Raw genomic sequence first — 25,673 nt, 5'->3', positions numbered from 1 at the left:
CTACATATATAATCATGGGCAGTTTGGTAAATGTTAGATTTTGGACCGCTTGAGAAAGTGCTCGGAAATATCTGCTAATATCTGTTGAATGACACATTTCATGCAACCGGAATTTTCATCATTTCATAAATGGAAGACTTTATTTAAGAAATAGAAATTTGAAATGGGAATCAGTTGTTTATTAATCACTCAAAATTGCAACATTCTGGAAGTAAATATTCTTCATTGTCAGCAGTTACTATTCTCAAATGTACACATTACGGACACCCCAATTTAATCTATTTGTATTTTAGTTATCGAGTAAAATTTTTGTTTGTTTTGTGTTGAAGTTTTCAATTCATACATCTTTAGGCCGTTTTAAAAAGTTAATATCTAATGTGCCAACATAGGTAAGTCCATTTTAAAACTACTTTATTGGGCAAAAGAAAAATCTCTTGCACTGCCTGCCTACTTAACCGAGTCAAAGAGATTTATTGCGTTTATCATTTGAAGAAGTGCATGAATCTTGCGTAATATAAATAAAGTCGGCTTAATACCCTTTTTCAAAGAAGCATTGATAAATATCTCTCTACAAAACGATGTATTATTGTTGAATTATTGATTAATTTGCATGATGAGCCAACGTTGCATCAAGACCTAACATTACCTCCCATTACCCTATGCAAAGAATAAATCGAAAGCAATAAATGGTTTCCTAAGTACCGCTTCCAGCAACTAGGCGCTTGCTTCTATGCGTGAAAAGCAACCAAACGTTAATCATCAGAAACTTGTATGACGAATGGTATCTACAATGGGTTTCCTCAAAAATAGAAACTGAAAAATAATTTGATATCAGTTATGGAGAAAAGCGTAGGTAACTATGCCTCCAAATGGAGTAAACTTGGCTAAGAACCTCGTAGCCAATAGCTGTGACTTAATGAACATCAAGCGGCGAGGCGGCAATTTCCCAGTTGAGGATGCAATCCTAATAAAGAAGAAGACACAATCAAAGTTTTTTTAGCTATTACTCTTTGATTTTGCGGATGACTTTGACGTCGTTTATTGATTGGAAGCTTTTCTATGCCTGCCATTATTGCATGAAAATGTGTTTTGAGTGGGAAGCTCAATGAATACGCTATGCTCTTGGAATTCGGACCGAAAAACGAACTCACAATCTCCGGGTTGGCAATTCTACGCATTTGCTTGCATGACTTATTGTGAAGAAATTATGACTAAATTTGTGACGTTCTGATATTGGATGAGAGTTCTGTGCAGCTATGAATCATATATTCTATGCCACCTGCCACCGGTAAAGTACTACAACTAACAAATACGAACAACACTATCTCTGTACAGATCGTTGATATTCACAGCTATCCGATCATGAACCACGGAAGTTGGAAAAGATAGACTCGGTATGCTCGAAGAAAAGTTTTACTTTTAGTGCCACAGGGCCAGTAGGTTCACTAATTGATTTTTCTAAGGTTTTATAAGATCCAAAGCAGGATGCTGTTTCATATGTTTCAGAGGGCTATGTTAAACCGCCTGTGGAGAATACTTATCAGTCCACTGTTCATAAAGTCACACTTCACATCGTTAATATAACTTACCTCGCTAGAAGTGCTATCTTCTCCGGCAGCTTACGTATCTCATTCTCCTCCAGGTCCAAGATCCTCAAATTTTTCAGATTGTACAGACTGTCGGGGAAATTTTTCAGCGCATTTCCGTTTAACCGCAAAACTTTCAGCATCACAAATTCACCTAGCGCTCTTAGTGCCAACTCTTGCAATCTATTCCTTCCTGCCAATAACTCCTCTACGGTGGTACATGACTGTAGAAATATTTCGGGAATTTGCTGCAATCCGGAGCTGCCCAAATCCAATGTTTTTTCATCATCTTCACTGCATTCCTGTTTAATCTGAAATAAACACACAGCTATTCAATCGATATCCATAGAAAATTAAAATCACTTTTCGCTCACTCTAACATCTTCTTCCAACACTTTGATCTCATCAACTTTATCGAAATCGATTTCCAACGAATCAAGCTCTATTGTTTCCACATCCGAAAATGTGACACGACTTTTGTTCGATTTTATGCTATTGGTACCATCATTGGTTTTTATTATGCACTTATTCAGAACCATTTTTCAACTAAATTCCCCCCTCAAACTCGATCAGAATCATTTCGCGACGCTACTAGAGCTACTACATTGTTACGGTTTCGCTTCCATTGTAGAACTAACCGAGCGCCACCGTGAGCACATCGTAACCTCATTCAAAAAGCGCATATATCCCAGCCCGAACGGCACGGGCAAAATCAACGGGGAGGAGAGTTCCTGTAGAAAACAGCGCACATTAGACGCTATGGGTTGCGCACATGTAGCGCATCGGAGTCAAAGAAGCATGCGACAAATTGCTGCCGCTGACTGCACGAGATTGCTTGGCATGTGCTTAGCAGGCACGAGCTTTCAACGCACTTACTCTATATACTTCTGGAGCCTACCAACGCAACGGTTAAACGTTTATTACATGGAATTATCTTTCTGAATGTTTAGGGACGTATGTGAAAATGATGTTTGCTTAGAACAGTGGTGCTCAGCATTTTGTGCGTTTTTTGCCTTAATTTGCTTGCCTTATAATAAAAATGAGCTTTCACCTTACAAGTTAGTACTTGGACGAAAGCTTTCAAATATATCTATTAGTTGAGGATATTAAAACGAATATTGGTGGTAAAATCACTCCGTACGACTTGATCAAAGTAAAATTACCATGCAGCCCGCGGGCCGCACTTTTGTTTTACTTTGATCGTTTCGTACAGAGTGAATTTAACACAAATATCCGTTTTATTGCCCTCAGCGGATAGATATATTTGGAAGCTTTCGACCAAGTGCTAATTTGTATGGTTAAAGCTCATTTTTATTGTCTGAGAAGTAAATTAAGTAAAAAAACGCCCAAAGTGCTGAGCACCACTGGCTTAGAATATTTAAAGGGGGGCAAACAGTACACAAAAATAGTAAAAAATACGAGAATTCAAAGATTTAAACAAAGAATAATTATTAATCTTGTTGTAATTGTAGAACATAAACATGGAATAGGAAATCACATGTTTTGATACATTTCATAGTTTGTACGCACATTCAAGAACATTTTAGCTGACGGCATTGGCGAACCATACAATTTTGTGGTAAGTGTATGGATGCCATTAGTTTCTACTTTTTATCATTATTTTATCTGAAGTAACATTTTTTCTTAGAGTAATTAACGAAATCTTATCTAAATTCTCCAAATGCATTCAATATAGTTGTTAATTTACCCTTAAAATAAATGTGTGGAATTAAATATTTCAATTCGAAATCAGTCCACGGATTTCATTTTATTAGTAATTTGGCAAGAAACAACGATCCAACTTGGCTATCTTCATATGCATATATGGTGGTTGATAATTTATTACTTTTCTGTTCAAATGCAGATTCTCGCTTGGGTGATTTTTCTTTGTGTAATTATGAAATCTACAAGTTTTGAACCAGTCACTCTTACAAAACGAACCTCGTTACCACTGATCTCATTCCATCCTGTATGAATATGATCGGTAGTTAAACAAAATCATCATCAAACCCCTTACTATAACCATAGAAAAGAATAAGAAAGAACATCAATTAATGTTAATAAAGTTATATCTACGGGTTTCCCTTTCTTTGGAAGGAAGGTGAAATTATCCATTGTGCTTGGCTCAGCGTGCGTGACCCCAAGTATGACTCCTCATACACAACTCTATATTCTGCCCATTAAAAGCACAAGTTTATCGTCTTTCAAGCGTAGCGAGTTTGTTCCATCTTTAGATACTGTACCTAGATCCCATGCGACCAAGACGACGGTGAGTGTGGCCAAACGAACTGTTCGCTAGTGTTACAAAACATTAGGATTGCAATCCATTCTATTGGTCTTTCAGCGGACATTCATGTACACACTGCATTTCAACTGCACTCTTTTAAATTTGTACCGTGGGTGACTATCACAAAACTAGTCAAATTTTCGTTTAAAAATATTTTTTAAAAATCCAAATTCAGTCCTACACTGAAAACAAATGATTGTTTAAATCGATTCGCAAAAACATCATATTCTGAAAACTCAGATGTGAATATTTTTATTATTTGGAAGATTATGATTTGAAAAATGTATTGGAGGTAACTACTTTCTTTCGATGGGACTCGAACCCACGGCCATGAGTACGCTAGATTGGTGCTTTTAACCAACTAAGCTACGAAGGACCTCCGTCGCCCTTCGCAACTTAGCGGCAACTTAATTCTATTCCTTTTGAGTAAAAATGCTAATCAAAAACCTATAAAATAGTATATATATATATATATATATATATATACCTATAGTTTTCAAAATTTCAAAAACACAATGCGTATTAACGTATTAATTAACAGTTTAAGAATTGTGCCATAAAGAGAAAAAATAGAAAATATGCTTTGTGTCAGAACAGAACTACTAGAACAAATGATTGCATTTTCCATGTACGTGAAAATTGTTCTTCAAAAAAACATTTTGAAAAAGAACTCACAACTCACAATAATTTGTTGTATTTAAACAGTGGCTGTTCGTACACTGATCAATGTAATTTGAATACCATTATCAATCTGTGGATGATTTTGTTTCGAACCCTAGCAGCACATGTTTCACATATGTTACTGCAACTCATATGTGACCAGATTCTATCACAATCAAGTAGCTGTAATTTTTTTAGTCTGACTTGTGCTGCTCGAGTACTTCGTTGACAAAAAAAAAACAATGTTGTCTTTCAACAAATCGACTCGCTTTTAGGTTATTCGCATTAAAAAAATATATTGCAAAAAAAAGGGGAATACGTTGCCTTTACCTCCGAGCTATATCAGGAGATAGCGAGCTCGATTCTTAGTCCGATGTAAGATGTTCTCGGGTTGGAAACATTCTCAATACCCTGTGCATAGTGTATCCATTAGAGTGATTCAAATTTTGACTTTTTCGCTCCCCTATCCTTAAACGATTGTTTTTGCTATTTTAATAGTCCTCCCAAATTTTTAGCTGATTTGGATGTAATTTGGTTGTGCACGTGCCGTTTAAAGGATATATGAAAATTACTATGAGAATTGCCACTTATGTAAAGAATCGTTTCGTGAGGCAGCCTAGAATCTATTTGAATATATGTAACGCATCGCTATCATAGAATAGATCCTAAGCTGAAAGTCAGTTGTTGTTGCGAAGCATTCTGACTATTGTGAGCAAAACTATAAAGAAAACAGAAGTGCTCATTATTGATATTGATGTTATTCTTTTACGTGTTAAAATGAATTTCCCACAATTCAGTATTTCCCTAATAACTTTTGTTGCCAGCATCAAATCGTTTAGCAACAACGACGATATTTTCCCTTGTTAAATTTTCTATGTTGCTAACGTATTCATACATTTTTAGAGCTTAATGGGCAATGATGGGGAACGGTTTTTCACAAAAGTTACTGTTTTCATAGTAATTTTCATACAAGCTTTAAACTGCTTGTGCTCAGCCAAATTACATCCAAATAAGCTAAAAGTTTAGGACGATTATTAAAATGGCAAATGCCATCGTTTAAGCATAGGGGAGCAAAAAAGTCAAAATTTGAATCACTCTAGTATCCATTGTACTTGCCACATAAGATACATACTCATGCAATGGCAGGCATAGAAAAGTTTTCAATTAATAACTGAGGAAATGCTAATAGAATACTAAGTTGAAAAGCAGGCCAATCTCCAGTTGAAATGTAGAGCCATTGAAGAAGAAAAAGAAGTAGGTTTAATCAAGTTAAATTTATGTTATTTTTACTCAACAGGGACTATGGTGGAAAAACTCAAATTTGGCTTCTTTCACGGAACATCAACTGTTGCGTAGATGCATGGTGTCGGGTCAATTGGCCGAATGCCGTTTAGCCAAACGCCATTTGGCCGGATAGTTGAAAAAAATCCTCCAGATTGCGAGTGGAAAATGAGAAATGAGCAGTGAGTAGTGAGAATTTCGAAAAGCTTTGCGAAAAGTGAGAAATGAGACATTTCTCACTCCACATAAGAAATAAGAGGTAAGAAGTAGGGAGTGAATTGAGAAGAAGAAGAAGTTTTGTTTGACTATTATTGGCCTTTCAGTCTCATAAAGCAGCTAAAACGTTATTGCATCTATTTTCCTATAATAGGACGTTTTAGCTGCTTTATAAGACTGAAAGAGCCGATAATAGTCAAACAAAATTGAGCACAACAGTCGAAAGCATTTGAAAGGAAGCAGAGAAAGAAACAAAAAGTGAGATGTGAGAAGTGAGAGTTTTAAGAGTGGGAAGTGGAAAGTGAGAAGTGAAAAATGAGAAGTAAGTAGAGTAGACGAAAGAACGAGAAGTTACAAGAAGTTACAAAGTGAAACGTGAGAAGTGGGAAGTGAGTAGTGAGAAAAGAGAATCGAGAAGTGATAAGTGAGGAGTGAGAAGTGAGAAATGAAAAGTGATAAGTGAGAAATGAGAAGTTTGAATTGAGAAGGGAAAAGTGAAAAGTGAGGTGTAAGAAGTAAGTAGTGAGATGTAAGAAGTAAGAGTCAGAAATGAAGAGTGAAAAGTTAGAAGTAAGAAGTGAGAAGTGAGAAGTAAGAAGTGAGAAAGGAAGTAAAAACTGAGAAGTAAGAAGCGATAAGTGAAGAGTGAGATGTGAGAGTGAGATGTGAGAGAGAGATGGGAGAGTGAGATGTGAGAGTGAGATGTGAGAGTAAGATGTGAGAGTAAGATGTGAGAGTGAGAAGTGAGAAATAAGAAATATGAAGAGTGAGAAGTGAAAAGTGAAATGTTTCATCTTTCTTAATTCTTCTTTTTTGCCTTCCGCGTATACTAAGTATACGTAAAGGCTATAAGATCACCCCAAAACCGAACTTTTGATAGAAGGCTCGAAGACCCATAGTGTTATGTATCAATCGACTCAGCACGACGAATTGAGGTGATGTCTGTATGTGTGTACAGTATATGTGTGTGTGTATGCAAAAAAACGCACTTTTTTGTACTTAGCCTTATTCGATTTGCTTGCAACAGATTGCATTCGACGCGGAATCCTTCGCTATAGGAAATTGGCCCAATCGGCCATTGCGTTCCGGAGGTATTGAAAAAAAACATAGTTTTTTCCCCATTTTTCCCAAGGGTTCCCCCCTTGGAAACACAATTTACAAAATAGAACTTATTTTTTTTCGAAAACTGCTGCTGTTTCTTGCTTTATAAAACACGAGAAAGGCACCATCACCGCTAGGTGGATTATTCTGAGTTTTCTTCTTATTTCCACCTTCTCCTTCTTTTTTCTTATTTGTTTCTTCCTTCTTCCTTCTTCCTTCTTCCTTCTCCCTTCTTATTTTTTCCTTCTTCCATCTTCCTTCTTCCTTCTGCCTTCTTCCTTCTTCCTTCTTCCTTCTTCCTTCTTCCTTCTTCCTTCTTCCTTCTTCCTTCTTCCTTCTTCCTTCTTTTTATTTTTTTTTCGAAAACTGCTGCAATGCATTCAAATGTTTGCGTTCATAAATGCAAATCGATGGTAATAACTGAATCTATCTCCCTAAAGTGCTATTTTGAACTCTCTTATGGGCTTTTCTTGTTGCTCTTATGTGTTTCTTGCTTTATAAGACACGAGAAAGGCACCATCACCGTTAGGTGCATTATTCTGGGTTTTCTTCTTATTTCTACCTTCTTCACCTTCTCCTTCTTTTTTCTTATTTGTTTTTTGTCCAATTTCCTTCTTCTTTTACACTTTTTCATCACTTCTTCCTTCTTGCTTCTTTCTTCTTCCTTATTCCTTCTTTCGTTTTCCATTTTCATCATCCTTCTCATTTCTTTCTTCTTTCTTCTTCTTTCTACTTTCTTCCTTCTTCCTTTTTCATTCTTTTTTCTTCCTTCTTCGTTCTTCCTTCTTCCTTCTTCCTTCTTCCTTCTTCCTTCTTCCTTCTTCCTTCTTCCTTCTTCCTCCTTCCTTCTCCCTTCTTCCTTCTTCCTTCTTCTTTCTTCCTTCTTCCTTCTTCCTTCTTCCTTCTTCCTTCTTCATTCTTTCTTCTTCATTCTTTTTTCTTCATTCTTCCTTCTTCATTCTTTCTTTTTAATTCCTTCTTGCTTTGTACTTCTCATTTTTCTTTCTATCTTATATCTCAACACTCACTTCTCAACCTCTTGCTTCTCACTTCCTAATTATCATTTCACATTTAAATCTTCTTGTATCTGTTTCTCCCACTACTCGCTTCTTGCTTCTAATCTATCACAACTCATTTCTAACTTCTCATTTCTTACTTTTCACTACTATACTTATTACCTACTACAAACATCTCATTTCTTACTTCACACTTGTTTCTGCTCACATCACGCCACTCCGAACTCACATCGTACTTCTCACTGCTTTCCACTCACAAAATGGCGTTATGCCAAATGACCATTTCGGCCAAACGGCATCGTGCCAAATTATCCTAATCCAGGTGCACCTCTCTTAATTTTTAATTACATACATGAGAGAAAGAATGAGAAAATTATCTTCCAGTGAATTAAGAATTTGAACGCAAACGGGTTGTTTTAGGCGGGGAACCCTGTTTCACTATTGTTCCCTATTGAAAAAGGAATAAAAAATTATGATCGACATATTCTTTTTATAATGTTCGAAAAAGCCACCATCACCGCTGATTTGCAAATATGTAGGTACAAGAATTGATGATCGATTGTCATTATATGCAATGATTTGAATACAGAAGCTATTGTAACTGGTTGATTCGCTTTATTGCTATTAATTTAATTATCCCAGAAAAAGGAAGGACATCAGAATTTCATTGGTAATAGAGAACAAAACTTCCTTGAGGCAACAAACAAATTTATGATCACATGAAGGCATAGCAACATGAAGACCATAGGTTGTATACTGCTCGTACACTTCCGAATAACAAACGGATGATCTCTATTTATGCTTACCAAATTTCCGAATTGGGAAAATATTTTCAAGGTCCACACACCAATGCAAAAAAAAACACATTTTATCCAAATCTATCATCTCAATGTGCAATAGGCAAATCGTCATCATCAAACCCATGGTACGTGACATATTATTTCGCAATTTTTTTACGGTTTGTTAGCTGTGCATCTGACGATTGCCATGAGTACCAGCGCTTCCTTCAGCCAGATATATTTTCGTCATTATCGTCATCATCTTTCAGTTGAATCAAGCCCAACCTAGGTCCTATGTGTTCGTCTCAGTCTCTTAAGTCTAGTTTTGGCGCTAAAACTTTATATGCGGACATTCGAGAGCTTGCAGGGCGCAGTAAGGCGGAACGACACGATGCCATTCACGGCCAAAACGGTAGTTAGTGAAATTGAATCAATGCGTGATTGACTACGTTCGTGGTCGTTATGTTTGTAAGAGACACTCTTGGCAGTTCGTTAACTTCACTTGTCATAAGACAACTAACTAATTAGCTCGTGATGTGACAAGTGAAGATGTTCCACTAATGCTCTGAAATTTAATTTCTATTTTCTGATATCTAACGATAGCAATAGCATGACCATTGATGGATGAATCGTAGGATTTGGTTTCCACAGAAACATATTGGGGGTCATCATTATGAAAGCAAGTGGCCATCCTCAGCCTCAGATGCACGGCAACAAATCTAGCGGAGGAGGCTAGATATATTCGATTACTCTCATGATGTACGAATAACTAAAAAGCATCGCGGTTGATAACTGTGAGAGTTCTTAATAAACACTAAGCTGCGAAGCAGCAGTATCAAAGTATTAATATTGAAGAAGAACTTACGTAACATAGTTTGATAATAATTACAATAAATAGGGAAATAATTCAAATTCAATTTTATTTGCTAATGACCAATAGTCTTTAGCACCGACTACTGTGATCAACTGCAACAAACAGAAAATGAAATTTGTTTCAAAAGACGCACATTCATTGGGGAGCATTTAGGTATAAGGTACATTGTTACCCTTTACATAATCCCTCTATATAACATGATTTAAGATGTGAATTGAAATTACCATAATATTATAAATTTAACTCGATTTGACTCCTTTTGTATATTTAAAGATTTAACTTCGCTTTAATTTATTACATCGTTCCAAATGACGAAACACTTAAAGAATTTTGTAACACTCGAAAAAATTCAGTAAGTCCACCAATGTTTTCACTCTCCATAGAGGACAACGCGTGCTTATTACGACAGCAAACTAGTGTTGGTCGCTTTTAACGTTTCTCAGCGTGAATGATGGACACTCTAATCGGCCCGGCTCGATCTAAGACACGAAAACCCTCCTCTACTTGTGCTATTCGCTGCATAAACCAAATGGAGCTACCTGGTCAGTAATGCATGAGTGATTTCCTTAGGAAACCGCATCACCGATGGACTGATTGAGCTCGGTGGAAATCGTTTCTTTCCAAAGACCAAACAGTTGGCTCAATGCACCATTTCCATTCCATCAGACAAATTAAATGGAAATTTGCGCGCACACACACACGTTTCTTATATTGCATCGTCGAAACCATGACCGTTCTTACCTCAGACAGCCAGTCACTCCACTGATCACGTTCCCAGGATTCTTCGAAGCCCAAAAACAACACTGTCTCGCGGTCGTTGAGTGAGTTGACACTGGCAGCACTATTGTAGAGATGAGTCGTACTGGTACTGTCCATGAACCTATTCAAGTTTTCCTTTGCACTTATTCCACTACTATTATCGATTGGCTTTGGCACTATTTTTATGATCAGTCGGTTGTAACCGGGTGTGTGTTCGTAGATGTCCGCTCCCGACAATTCGTATACTTCCGGAGTCATTGACGAACCAGCTAGAAGCAGTAAATAGGAGATTAATTAAACTTGAGTCATTCAGAGTTCAGTGTCGACTCACCTGGGAAGACAACTAATTTGCTTCCAATTATCGACAAATAGCGCCTTCTCCACTGGGGAAACACCAATCCCTTGAGAATCTCTACGGAACCGGAACGCAAGACACCTTTGCACATAGGAATCTCCGAAGGACCGATATGAAAGCGTATCAAATGTTTCAATTCCGGATCGATGCCCAGTCGAGCCCGTCGGGACTCATCCTGATATCCGAGAGATTTGAGGAATTCTTCCTGAACCAAAAGTGGATATTCGTTTTCTTCGAGTCGACGAGTTTTGGAGCCACCAATTTGAACCTAAACAAAAGATGCTTATTTATTATTGTGTAGATATTTTTATTTATATAGCTACGTGTTTCCAATAATGTATATCATGAGCACTATAAATTTCTCCACAATGCAACACGAGCTTCAAAAAAAATCATTATGCCGTTTTATTCCAAGGCTAGTCTAATAAAAATCTAAAAATCACCCTGGAAATAATTTTTCAAACTTTTTTGAGAGATTATTTCTACTTGAAATTCTTCACATTGTTACTCTAAGAATTCCTTCAGAATTTTAGAATTCCTTCCATAAGGAACTATTCAAAAAACCCAAATTCCCAAATAAAATCAATCCATGCATTCCCCTCCCTTATTTCAATGTTACACTCGTCTCCGCATGATAGAGAACATGTGTTATAAATTTGATAGATGAACATGAATCCATGATTGACTAGAACCTGCAAAATTGCACATGGAACCAATTGAATGGAGCCTGGGATTTAGCTATCATTTTCAATGTACAAATTTCAGACATTCATTGCATTTTACTAAGTCAATAACGGCGCCGGCCACGTTCTTCCGGTCATCAAGGAAAGGAAGGAAGACGAATCAAGTACGGGACACTGAAGATGGCCTCACAGTTGAGGTCGACATACGTATCAGCAAAGATAACAAAACGTAGTGGAATTAAATGGAAAGTACTAAACTCTTCTTAGACGGTTGAATACATTCCACTAAAAGAGCTTCAAATATTTTTTCTGAAGGAAGGATTTTTAGTTTGACTTTCGTTGATACTAGAGACCGAGTATACCTCTGCATCTCCACAATCGTCTCAGGATGGAATATTGTCTAGTAAGAAGGTATATATTATCTATCTATATTATCTTTGGTAAGTGATGAGTGATGAGAGAATTAGAAGTACTAGGGCAATTGGAAAGTATCAAAGTGAATTCTAATAGGATTAAATTTTTACAATTAGAATTTGAATGCTATCGGATTCTTCTACCAAGTACACGTCTACCACACCACCGCTACCCGACAACAGGCCTCATAAATTCGTGACGTGACGAAACGTCGGGCTATGCGAAACTAGCCATCTAATTAAATCAGACTGAGAAAGCCAAAGTCAAGATATCCATTATACCAGTCGCAATAACCTACAGTTATGAACATCTTAATTTTCAAAATAAAAGAAAACTTGCTCAACTTAATGCACTTTTCCAAGGTTTCATTTTTTCTGAACATTGATTTACTTCAACTTCGGAAAGCAATGATCACAACGACCCATTGCAATTGCCAATGCATTGGCACTAAAAACAAAAGTAAATAACAGTAATCAGTGTTGTAAAATGCCATTGGTATTCAGTTTTTAATCTGCCGAGAACTTTTTTTTTTTTTGTGTCTTTATTAAGGAGACTTTCAGCCCGAGGCTTGCCGAGAACTATTTTCATCGTTTACTCTACTCAGATAAAAACATGTTGTGGTTATAAATATATTTTCATGCACATAATTAAAGCATGTAATTGAGCGCTACATTCATCAGATCTTACTATCAGCGCCGTAGCGTGTGGTTGGCCAGGTTGGCCCCCGCCAAGGGCGCCAGGCCTCAGGGGGGCGCCAAAATCAAGAATGTCGCTACAGGAAATGATTAAAAATGATTCTCAAATTCATTGGTTCAAAATGATTCAGATTCAAGCGACCAGGACAAGACTATTTCCTTCATAAGCAACGATCCCGTAAACTGTTTGACTAGTATCCAGAGAGCCTTTTGACGTAGGACTTACGTCTTTCTGTACTATACTGGGTGTCATTTAGATTTTTGGAAATCGAGAGCATTACGCTGGAAGGGAAGATTTTTAACGTTACTAGCGCCTTTATCTTTCGATGGATTTTTAAGATTTATATATCAATCGACTCGGACACTCTCTAGCAATTTGTCTATTTCGTTGAAACTTTACATTATTAACGATAAGCTATTGAAAATTTCAATTCATGTAAAATCCAGTAAAAAATTTATATGTAACCAATCCCGTGCATTCCTAACACGGACATCAGAATGCGGTATGTCACGGGCATTCGGGTCTATCGGAAAATTTTCTTTGTGTATGTAAGAAGCAGTGTCTGCCGTGTGCGAGTCATTACAATTTGTGACAGCAGCGCGTACTGACGTGCTTTTTGCTCGCGCATTTTCCTTTCCGTTCGTTCGTTCGCTGTGTTTACCTACACAGCGACAGCATGCAGTCACCAGCGGTAGAATTGGTGGGTCTGCGAATATGCATGAAAGAAGTGCGCATTTTTTTGTCGTTCTGTGCTTGATGATGGTCGGATGCAGTGGTGTCGGTTGGGAAGTCGAAGCAAATTCTGCTCTTCCATTGGAAATCCCAATGCTATCTGCCAGAGTTTGAGTAAAACATGGCCGTCATCTCCTCCTCTCTGTTGCTCTACTGTAAAAACCCATATAGAACTGTCATTGTTTGTGTGAAGAATTTTGCTTCGACTTCGCGAATCGCCCATCGTATCGCTCGGAGTTCACGGCTAGAGACCGATGATGGCTGAGGCAGCGAGGGCAGCGGTGGTGGATGAAAAAGAATATAAATAGAGAGATTTGGTCTGCTCATCCAGCTGATTGGTTTCAAAATCCACATGATCCTGGGATGGGTACGAGTCATGTCATATGACAGACTATATGTTAAGTTGTGCTTGGTACTAAACGACACGTATATTAAAACATGGATATACTATAACAGTTCTGATTCCCCAGCAAACAAAATCAACTACACCGATAAAAATAAAAATTCGAAAAAAATAATTACTTTCATTTGTTTGCAGAAGGCATTAGCAATTAAAGATGCACAATCAGCAATAGTGTTAATATCCATTTTAGATTAGAAAATTTCGCTGTATTACTTGTAAATGTTTTAAAAAAGTTCGCAAAAAATAATTTCCAAAAGAATATTTAAATAAACTTTATCTTATTCTTTGTTTTGCTTTTTCTGAGAAATTGTATTATTAAACTTGACGTACACTGAAAACCAAAACTACCCAAAAGTGGGTTGTTTGCACTCAAAACCGTGGTTTGGGCCAATAACCCAAATTTGAGGAAAATTACTTTTCTGGCACTAGGTAGTTTGCCTTTAATCCCATGTAAACAATTTACCCAAAGCTGAGTTTAATTTATCCAAAGCGGACCTTGATCAACCCAAAATAGAGAATATTGAATTTACTCAAATTTGGGTTATTGGGCTGAGCAACCTCGATGAGGTGTTTGCATCTTGCTCTAGTTTTGATAGCAATCATGGGAAAGAAAGGGAAAACTACCCAAATTTGGGTAAAATTTTTCTGCGATATTCTCAATAGTGCGTATATTGAACTCAAAGTTTGGGTTGATTTATCTGTCCGTGTAGGCTTGACGTGAAGTTTGCAATCAAAATATTGAATAATTTTTCATTGACGTATTAGCAGTACCTCCTCTATTTTAGTATAGGGTTACTGCTCCTTGACTTGTTTCTTATTGTTGTGAATTTTTTTCAGCAGTAAGCACGCATGTTAGAAAAAAGAAGTAACGAAATTGGTGTTGTATTTCTTGGAAAACTGGACAGTTCCCCTAAAATAGCACATTTTGCCCAAGTCTGAAATTTTTATAAATAGAATTTTTAAACTTCAAATACTATCATTAATAAAAAAAATATATAAATGCCCTACATTTGCTTGAGTAAATAAGGGTTTAATAGTTAGAAACAAAGGTATTCTAAATATGTATTAAATTCAGGGTTTGCAGAATTTGCTCTCAAGAGATAACGAACAACGATAAAAGAGAGGCAAAAACTGTTCCGAATCATAACAAGCCATGATAACAAATTTATCAAACTTGTATACAAGTGCGAAAAAACAGAATCGGATAGGCAGCTCCCACAGAATAATGCAGATTTTCGCTTTGTTTTCGCTTCTTTCTTTGGTTACTGCACAGCTGTGTAGAACAAGTTGAAATGCATCATCAGAGCCAGTGCTCCCCACATTTGGAGCTTTCTAAAAGAAATTTATCATGGGGTATAGCATCCCGAATCAGTTCTCTATCATGACAGCTTGCGAAAAAAGTTTCTCGCGATACCGTCATCTGGGGGGAAGATGATCATGTTTTAGACAAAACATGCAATAACAATGTGTGTTTACATTTTAAATCAAAACAAATATTTTCAAAAAATGTACTGCAATACGTTGCAATAATCAACAACTTTAGTTTTCTGAAATGCGTTCGCGTTTATTAAAAGAAGAAATTAAATTATCACACATATTCGAGTAATCTGGTTTGGGGTGAAGTTGATCAAGACAGCTCTACTAAATTCATTTTGACCTAGCCGTCAAAATACACTAGGTTATTTGTATGAATGTTAAATTTACTACGTAAAGAAGTCTACGAAGTCAATATTTGAAACAAAAATAGCGTCATTTATGACTATCTCTCTCTTTCTTCCACAAAACACATTTTCATGACTATAATTGAAAAAGTTGGATTTTCTACCTAGCCGTTACATTACTTGAACGAATAATATTGTTGACTACCGTTTCATAAAAAAAATTAAGCACTTTTGACTGACACATCAAATGATCATCTTCGTCTCAATGATCATCTTCCCCCCATTTGACGGTACGTTACGTTTATACAAGTTCTACGTCTACTCGCGGTTATGTTGAAAACATTACCCATTGCTCGTTTTTCTGTTAATAACTGATACACGTATCAGAAGGTCGACTCAGGGGGCACGTTTCCCTCAATTTAGGAGATTTAAGCCCATCGCTTTCACTGTCTTTTACTGCATTTATTTGACAGAATAGGAAGTAAAAAAAAAAGATAGAACAGGAAATACAAATGGCAGAGTACGGAACAGGCTTCTGGGGAGGAGCCCTAGAAGGGGACTTTTCAATACGCTAAAGACAAAACACAGAGTAGACTGTGGAAAACGTATACTCGGAAGTGGTTATATGGATTTTGTGTGAATTTGAGATAAAATTACTCATTTTACGCAGAAAAACTATTTAAGGTCTGAAAACGATCGCATTCGATTCAGTGACATTTGGAATCGGAAATGTCACTGAATCGAATGCGATCGTTTTCAGGCCTTAAACCAGAAACTAGCATGAGGTCAATGGTGAAAAGACGAAGCGAAGATGATGATGAGCATTGATAACATTTTTTTTCTTGGGTCTAAATAAACTGCTTAAGCTTTTTTTTGTGTCTTTATTAGGGAGACCTTCAGCCAGAGGCTGGCTCGTCTCCGAACTGCTTAAGCTTTAAACGAGGATGAGTATTTGAAATGACGTCACTCATCTAACAGCATACTGGATACAAGAATCTGCATCTAGAGATTTCAATAATGATGGCGACTGACTAACTTCAAAGTTGAAATTCATTGTTCCAAGCAATTCCAACAGTGCCACTAACTACCAACAGACCGAAGATTATTCTGGCCATTTGTCAACCCACTCCAGACTTAGGTTTTTCTTGATACGACTAGGTCTTCATTAATCCGACCATCTACCAATTCACTCCAGAGTTGAATTTCATTGAAAATCCTGTTCTTTCAAACCACCGATCTAGCCACTCTAGAGTTGGATTTTTCCTAATCAATATGGCGATCCTGAAGTTCACCCAATCCACTCCAAAGTAGGGGTTTTTGTTCGTCTAGGTTCGATAGCGCTCCAAGCACCAAACAGCACAAATTTTATTGGCATAACTAAGTCCACTAGTGCGTGAATTCACAACAAGTAAGTTCGAAATCGGACTTTTTTGTCGAGAATCCGCGCAGTCAAGTAGATATTTGCATAGGTTTATTGAATTCAAAAATTCATGAAACTGTCAATGGATTTGTAGGAATTTTATGGCTTCTAATCTTTTAGTAAACCTTACTTATTACCTTTATATTGAATCAAATCATGGTTATAGAGTAGGGTGGCTCAAAAAACACTTTTTCATTTTTTTTATGGGCCGCCCTCTTATTCGGTTCTATTTGATGCCCTGATGCTCTGGACAAAATTTCAGCCAAATCGGTCAACGTTTGGGCAGTGCTAAACTCGTTGAAAGTTTATATGGAAAAATGTATGCAGAAACATCCAAAAACAGTGATTTGCAGTTGGACGGCACAATTTACGATCAAGAACCATGATACTCATTCAGTTCTTGTAAAATAAAATACAGAATGTTATGCTGAAAACCGCGAGAAGATTAGAGTTTATTACGCAAAGATATTAGCATTTTACTGGAGTGTTGTAGGGGTGAATTTATTTCTTTTCAAAGGTAAAAGAAACGAAATTTGCTCAAACCTCACTGCAGAGAAATGCTAATAACTTAGCCGAGCAAACTCGAATCTTCTCGCGGTTTTCTGCATAACATTCTGTATTAAATTCTCCAAGATCTGAATGAGTATCATAGTTCTTCATCGTATGTTGTGTAGTCTAGCTGGAATTTACTGTTTTTGGATGTTTCTGCATACATTTTTCCATATAAACTTTCAATGAGTTTAGCACCGCCCAAACGTTGACCGATTTGGCTGAAATTTTGTCCAGAGCATCAGGGCATCAAATAGAACCGAATAAGACGGCGGCCCATCAAAAAAATTGAACAAAGTTTTTCCCATACTAATTTGAGCCACCCTATTATAGAGCCTTAAGGAATTCAAAAAAAATTATTGAATACGCCATGCAAATAATTGGTTTAAAATCTCCCTGCGTTTATTGCGCTTTTTGAGGAGCGCCCTTTAAAAATTTCGCCTAGGGCGCCGAGACGCTACACTACGGCTCTGCTTACTATTCTTTTAAATTAAAAAAAAAATTAAACTGTGCTTGTTTGTAAAATCAAACAAATTCAATTAAATATCGAATGTTAATTCGTTTGTTGGAAAGAGTTACAATTTTACACGTCGTTGAATTTTCAAAACTCTTTGCTGTCTTTGCTGTTTGACAAACTTATAGCGCTTAAATGTTCCTATAATTGTGTCTAAAAGGATATTGCTCTAAACAAATAATCGGAACTATGAGATGCAAAATGTCATTCAAATGACATTATGTCAAATGACACGAGACGTTTTGGAGAGATTTAACCCTCTACAACCCAAATTTTTGTTTTCGCTCAACACGGTTCGGGCATTAAAAAAAATTATTTCGCGATTTTGTCAATTTCACACTTTATTTTTTTAGAATTTTGATTTTAAGTTTTCTATCCAATCAAATAATTTCTTGAATCGATTAATCTTTTTTGATTTTTCAACATATTTGGAGTTTGAAAATTCTCATTCAATGCTAACTTACTGCTATTTTGAAATTTTCAGTGTTATTTTTTTATTTTCCGTGTAACAAGTTGGATAAATAATTTAGAGAGTAACATTCACAACTATAACCTTCTATTGAATAAGGTTAGTTGAAGAAAAATTCTAAACTATAAATATTTCACTCTATATAGTTTTGTATACTAGCGAAAACACAGAAAAACAAAATATTACTAAATTTTCAATATTTTTTATAAATGTGTAGAACTTTGGAAACTAACTTTGAACCACATTTAAACATGCATTAAATATTATTGATCAATATCAAAAACTTTTCCAAATCCGTATTAATTCAAAATTACAAAAAATAATCAAAATACCCCGCCTAAAGGTGGTCTTGGGCACTAGAGGGTTAATTCTCTATCCTTTAATTTTATATTTAGAAGAATGTACCTGTGGACAAAAACATAAGACCACTCAAGCGTTATAGATTATTCATAAGAAACGAGATTTGACATTTTACAACACTGCCAGTCGTATTATTAGTTAAGAAACTAACGTTTTCAAGCCGAACGACAAACGTTTTTATTCACATTTCATTCATTTTTCAAAAGACTTTCACTCATACTGAAAGCCCAATAATAAGTTGGAGGAGGTGCCCCTCGATGGCAAGTTAGACGGAACTGCTATACTTAATGGAGGTCATCAAGGGGGGCCACGATAAGAAAAAGGGCGCGAAAAGATGTATGTGGCCACAGATATGATCGTATTCTTTTTGAATAACCGCTCAAACTACAGCCAGGACTTTAGATAGGTTGTGCTTACCCTCTGTGACCTAGTCGTAGTGGCTAATTAGAAGCAGAGTTTGCAAAACAGCTATTAATAGATAACAAGCAATGGTCCCCAAACGTGGTGCTCGTAAGTGCACAGACGCTCCTATAAAGAGACAACAGCGAAGCAATTATTGTCAATGCTGATGGTAAGGGTTACGCGGAACTCTTGATGGGGTCAGGGGTGATCACGAGTGGTCTGTCTGGTCTAGAAACGGACGTCAACATCATCCGGCGAACGCACAATGGCGAGCTGTTGCTTGCCTTAAGTAGGATGCTGCCCAGTTGAGTTTGTGAGGGGTCCAGGTAAGAACTCTATCCCTAGTAGACCCTAATAGATTCATCCCGAGCAACACAAGTCAGACAAAAATGGTTACAGCAACTTTATTGTGACTGAATCTGGTCGCATATCAGTTGCAGAAACCAATGAGAAACATGTGTGCTGCTAGGGATACTGTTTTTGTTGCAGTAATTCATATATAACTGAATCTAGTTTTAAATTGATACAAAAAAGTTCAAAGGGCTCGTTTAAGTCATCGGAGCCTAAGACCTAGGCCTAGACCTAGATCTAGGCGCGTGAAAAGAACAATGCGCAGTCAAAATCCAGGGTAACGTTAATTGGTTGACATAGGTGGCTTCATTTCTAGGATTAGTGGCGGACTCCAAAAAGGAACCAAACCGCGGGCTGTTATGGCTGCCTATAACCATGGAGCACCTAAACGACTTCGAATTGGCTGATGACGTTGCACTTCTGATATGCAGAGTGAGCTCTACGACCTTGCCGAGCGATTTTATTCGACCGGTAGTCATCAACGTCAACAAAACCAATTGTTGAATGTTAACACGGCGATCCCTTCCAGTTTCACAGTAGCTGGGAAATCAATGGAGAAAGTTGAAAGCTTCATAAATCTTGGTAGCCAAATGGCGTCAGACGGCAGTACCAAGATTGACATAAGAGCAAGGGCTGGAGTTTAGAACATTTCTGGAGAAACAGGCAGATCCAACGTGAAATCTGTGCGGTTATACGTTAGCAAAACATGGTGTGTATCAGTGGAGAACACACAACAGCTGCAGATGTTCATCAACAGATGCATGCGGTACATAATTCGTGCCTGGTGGCCTCACAACTGGATCTCAGTCAACGAGCTCCATTGTCGTTGTCACTAGAGGCCGATAGTAACTGAATTTCGGGAGCGGAGGTGAGGCTGGGTCACAGCTTATGTAGGGGCGGAATTGAAATCTGCAACCAAGCACTAGACTGAAACCCAGTCGGACAACGCAGCAGAGGCAGACCCAGAGATTCGACCAAAATTCATACTTGGCAAGTGGCTTAGGCGATAGCTGGTCATCGCCCAGGATGTAGATCTTTCAAGTCGGCCCTTTACACCAGTCGAGGTGTACAGGACCCATAAGTAAGTACAATTTTGCGCGCTTTAACTTCACGTAGAAATAATACACTCATCTCATTAATTCTAGACCAACATTTGAAAAGGGCGTAACAGCCAAAATTTAGTCCTTCTTCCATCTATTATCTATCATATTATATAGCTATATACGTGGACGAAGAATCAGAAGGAATAAATTTTGGCTGTTACGCCCTTTTCAAATGTTGGTCTAGAATATTATTAATTTAAGCATCATCAGCCGCAGTCTTTATTAAGGAGACTTTCAGCCCTAGGCTGGCTCGTCTCCGGAGCAAGTACATAACTGTTGCAAGTTGCAATATAATTCAACTCTTGCTTCGTCATGCATCCTCAAACACATTTGGTCCAACAAATACAAACCGCATTAATAGAACTTATATTACGGCAATCATATTACGTCAAGCTACATCACATATCAATTTAGCTCAATACTGATCAAATCAGTCCATTGGCAAATCTAGTCAACTACCCACGAAGATTATTTTACACCATACCACATGCCTAAAGCCATTGAAGATTTCTTACCCACAACGTGTACTCCATTGGTAGGTCCATATCTTTTACCACATCCAGCGTGGTCGCAGTCGTGATTACATGCACCATCCGGCTCGGATCTTCGCAGCTTACATCACTTCTATCCGGACCGCAGTAGACCCGTATCCAACCGCTCGTGTTCCACAGTAGAGACATTTTCGATAGCGTCAGGTTGACCGGTTTCCCACTGGAGACGCCAACCGACCGAAGGGAACCACTTTTACCAGTCGCTGCACCACCCAGCCTAATAGCACTGCCATTACATTTGACGACTGCAATACTGCTATCGTTATTGTTATTATTACTATCACTATCGCGCGAACTGGCTGATTTATCATAATTTATCTCCGCACTCACCACGATGCGATTGGGAACTTTCTGAACTTGTTGCTGCAGTTGTTGTTGCTGGATCAGTTTCGCATTTCTTCGCTGCTTTATTGATCGCAGCGTCCCATTGGTGTGCACTTGTTGCTTCGGCTTCGGTTCACCACATTTCAGTAGCAAATCTTGCCTAGCCGCATTGAAAGTCACGATTTCCATGATCTTTGTTTTTTTATTTGTCGACGACACTTCCTGTAAGTTGATTAATATTCAATCATTCATAGACGGACATTTAATATGCACTTTTCCTTCGGTTCTTCTACACTTCTTGTTGATTGGTTATTTCTCAAACACATGTTATAAAGGATCACGTAAACTTCGATGGATTATAATTGGATGTTAATGTTTACATCTTACCATGCGCGAATATTTATTTCGTGAAATGATACCCGTTTCATAGCACAGAGTTGGTAGTGAGCAATTCTCAGCAATTTAATCTCAATTTAAAATAAAGTAATTCAACTCTCCTTTTTGAAGTCATGTTACTAGAAGCACTTTTCGAATAGACAGAATTAGTAACTTATTTATAGTTCACTGGCTAAGAGTAAAATATTCACCTATTGCATATCAATTGCAATTCATATGTTGAAAAACTAGGAAGAACATTTCATGTACAACAAATATTTCGGTGCGTTTTTTTAGAATTCTTTTCTGTGAGTTATTATTAACCAGTTTGTAACTACAATTCTTGAAACATATACAGTCATAATTCATTTCCACTTCAGTCTTGCATCATATTTCGACAAAGGATAATTGTTACAAATTATTTCCACAAAATAACTCATACTTTTACTAAAATCATCTCAAATGCATTTTTTTTCATACACATTCCTTGTTGTTTACTATTAGTTTCTTTTCATGCGTAGAAAATCAGACACTAGATTCAACTCAATCTGGTCAAAGCTCTATATTCATTCATATTGTTCTATCGAAACAAATACCAAATCTGAGTTAATAACGCCAGTTATCTCATACCAAAGTGCATCGAACTTCTCTTCACTGAACTTCACACTGCGCGTAGTTTAAATTCACCACTGCCCTCGATTTCCGATCACGCGGTACGCACGAAACGGTGCATCACCCACTATTTAACAATGTCAAGCTCGCATAACAATACGCCAACCGTGTCCACATTGGAAAAACAACTGTATCAGTAGTATCGGCAGAGACAACGACAACTACGGTGAACTCTCCACCGAATATTGGTATTGGAACTTGGGGAGAAGCCCTGAATACCGGCGCGATCCACGGCTAGTCAACAACTATCACCAACAAGCAGTCAACTTCCAGCCGGCAGTGCCATCCACCAGCGATCGACGATGGACGATGGATAGTTGGGCTCGTTCGAATTGGGCGGTTGTGTGGCAGATATCTAGCCTAATTTATGAGAAGGTGTAGCTTGTATATTTGTGCAAACTAATAGGATTATATTACATCAATTACACTGTTCATCAGCAACACAGCGAAAATTAAACAAACAGTTTCAACATAAGTAGTTATTAATAATTAAAATCTCTTATCAGCACACAGTTTCTTAACTTTATATTAAAATATGTTTGTACTATCCGATATGCATTTTCTCTTCTACATGCAATTTATTTTCAGTTCTGACAATCGGCTTTTTCCACTAGCCATTTCGTTCATTTTAGGTAAATTTCTTTCACGTTCCAGTTTGTGGCTTAAGACCGTTTCAATCGTCAAGCTATATATTACACTTGCTGTACACCAAGTGCAGAGAACCAAATGACCAAGATAGGGCCAAAGCAAAACTATCAAAAGTAGGGGAGAATGGGCGCTAATGAATCCGTGGGATGAAACTCACTTGAATAAATAATTGAAAAAACAAAAATCTGTGGAACAATATGGGGCAGAATAGAGGCATAGTGTGTCGTATGATTTAAAAATTACCCCTTATTTAATTTTCGATTCGTAATGAATGACTCAAACATATAATGCAAGTTAATCCTAACCAAAAATTGAAAATAAAAATTTGAACATAGGTGTTTGTATAGGGGTTATAGTAACAATCAGATTGGCGTACCAATGCAGATATTGTTAACTATGGCTCCATCGCTAACACTGAAAAGGTGTACATTGTACCATTCTCCCTTACCAATGCATGCAAGTATAAGGGTAAAGTGAAAAAAAAAATTTCAAATGCAAAGCAAAACGCGTCATGCTTCAGGTGGTACCGAGTGACCATCATCGATGTTTGCGCTGTTGCAAGCTGAAAGACGCCACGCTACTTTGATAGAAGCGTCGCCGTCGTCGCCTTCGTGCACGCAGATCGCAGTATGATTCGTGGAGAAGTGTAGTATCAGGTCGGTATATGATCGAACATAGAAATTAAGGGGCTTGATGTGGTAAAATGTTAATATGAAGACAAATATGCGAAACAGGTGCTGAACACAGAAGGGGTTCGATGATATGATGAGCGCTAGAAAAGTCGTTACGGCGAAAGAACTTCAAGAAGACAAGAAAAGGTTTTCTGGTATCGAATCACATGGCAACATAATCGTTCTTCCGCTGCATTGCTGCTGTTGTGGACGTTTTGTGGAGCTTGTCTTTCAAAATCATGAGGTATAAATCGTAGTAAGCTTTCCTTTCGCTGACAAAAGTTCCTTTTTTTACCAATTTCCTTCTTTTGGAACCAAATTGAACAAAGGTTCTAAGGCGAATTTTTAACAGATTGCATGTGTTTCGAGAGGTTATTTTGAAAACGTTTACAATTTTTTTAGCAATAATTTAAATAAAATGAACCCATTGTCTACTTCCCTGGATCATTACAAATCCTGGTTATTTGACGGTTCGGTGTCCCTCCGGAAAATCCGGAACATTCGTAAAAGTTATTGACTCATGGAACTGATTCTAGAAGTGTTCGGTTTATTTAATTTTCTTACTCTGAGTAACAAAAGATTGCCATGACCCATTTTTATGGAACTGAGTGGCCACCTAATCCGAAACACACGTAAAAATGGCCAATTCGTAAAACTCATCCTAGCGCATTTTTAACTTTCTATTGTCATACTCCGAGCACGAAATAATTGTCGTCAACCATTCTTTTAAACCAGAGTACCCACTCACTGCAGGTCCTCCGGAAGATCCGTAATGGACGTAAAAATGGCTAAGTAATGACACTCATCCTCAAAGAGCGCAATTATTTTCAAAACATGTTGTCTTAACCCATCCTCAAGGATCTGAGTGGCTACCGGAAGTCTTTCGAAAGATCCGGAACATTCGTGAAAGTGGTCAAACAAGAAATTCATCGTAGAAAGCTCGGTCCATAGCTGCACGTCGCCAACCATACAGTCTGCGGAGGATTCTGATCAATCCACCTTGCTGCACACCTCGCCTTCTTGTTCCCATCGGAACATTGTCGAGGATTATTTTCGCCGGATTACTGTCCGACATTCTGGCTACGTGTCCGACCCGCCGCAGTCGTCCGAATTTCGCGGTGTGAACGATGAATGGTTCTCCCAACAACTACTGCAACTCGTGGTTCATTCGCTTTCTCCACGTACCGTCCGCCATATGCATCCCACTATAGATGGTACCTAGCACTTTCCTTTCGAAAACTCCAAGTACGCGTTGGTCCTCCACAAGCATCGTCCAGGTCTCGTGTCCGTAGAGAACTACCGGTCTAATGAGCTTTTTGTAGATGGTCAGTTTGGTACGCCGGCGAGCTCTATTCAATCGGAGCGTTTTGCGGAGTCCAAAGTACGTACGATTTCTTTCCACGATGCGTCTCCAAATTTCTTTGCTGGTATCGTTATCGCAGGTGTACACGAATTCTTCAACCACCTCGATTTTGTCAAAACCTATACAAACTCGTGATGGATTAGGGGAAGAGGTGGTAAAATGAACAGTTGGCTATATTTATATTAGAACACTATTTAGGCGTATGTTAATCATGCACATGTTTTCCTCGAAATAAAATAAGGTACCTGAGCTAATATTTTGGTTTTGAGACCGAACGAATAGCTATTACTATCCAAAATATCAAAAGAGGCCGTAAAAATAGGGTCTGATGTAATTTTTTACCATTTTTCCGCAAGCTTTAATTCTTAATAAATTCATAATAACATTGATTTAAACCG

General features: G+C 37.6%; 1 protein-coding gene across 4 annotated transcripts in view; it reads right to left on the bottom strand.

The window, feature by feature from the left end:
• LOC134213315 (protein phosphatase PHLPP-like protein) overlaps positions 1–22,895 on the bottom strand; it is a 54,688-nt gene extending 31,793 nt beyond the window's left edge. The window contains exons 1-5 of one of the 4 annotated variants that reach the window (XM_062692270.1): positions 22,552–22,895; positions 21,187–21,892; positions 10,891–11,182; positions 10,542–10,828; positions 1,590–1,897 (exon numbers count right to left, since the gene is read on the bottom strand). In XM_062692270.1, coding sequence (XP_062548254.1) covers positions 1,590–1,897; positions 10,542–10,828; positions 10,891–11,182; positions 21,187–21,735 — 1,436 coding nt within the window. In that variant the 5' untranslated portion in view covers positions 21,736–21,892; positions 22,552–22,895. Of the gene's footprint in view, positions 1–1,589; positions 1,898–10,541; positions 10,829–10,890; positions 11,183–21,186; positions 22,031–22,551 lie in introns of those variants that run through there. The other 3 variants (XM_062692271.1, XM_062692268.1, XM_062692269.1) reach the window with 3 other exon arrangements.
• Between the last annotated feature and the right edge of the window lie 2,778 nt (positions 22,896–25,673).

The sequence above is a fragment of the Armigeres subalbatus genome, chromosome 2 (assembly GCF_024139115.2).
Source record: "Armigeres subalbatus isolate Guangzhou_Male chromosome 2, GZ_Asu_2, whole genome shotgun sequence".
NCBI classification, from domain to species: Eukaryota; Metazoa; Arthropoda; class Insecta; order Diptera; family Culicidae; genus Armigeres; species Armigeres subalbatus.
The sequence above is the reverse complement of the archived record's forward strand: the minus strand, read 5'-3'. Positions and strand labels throughout refer to the sequence as shown.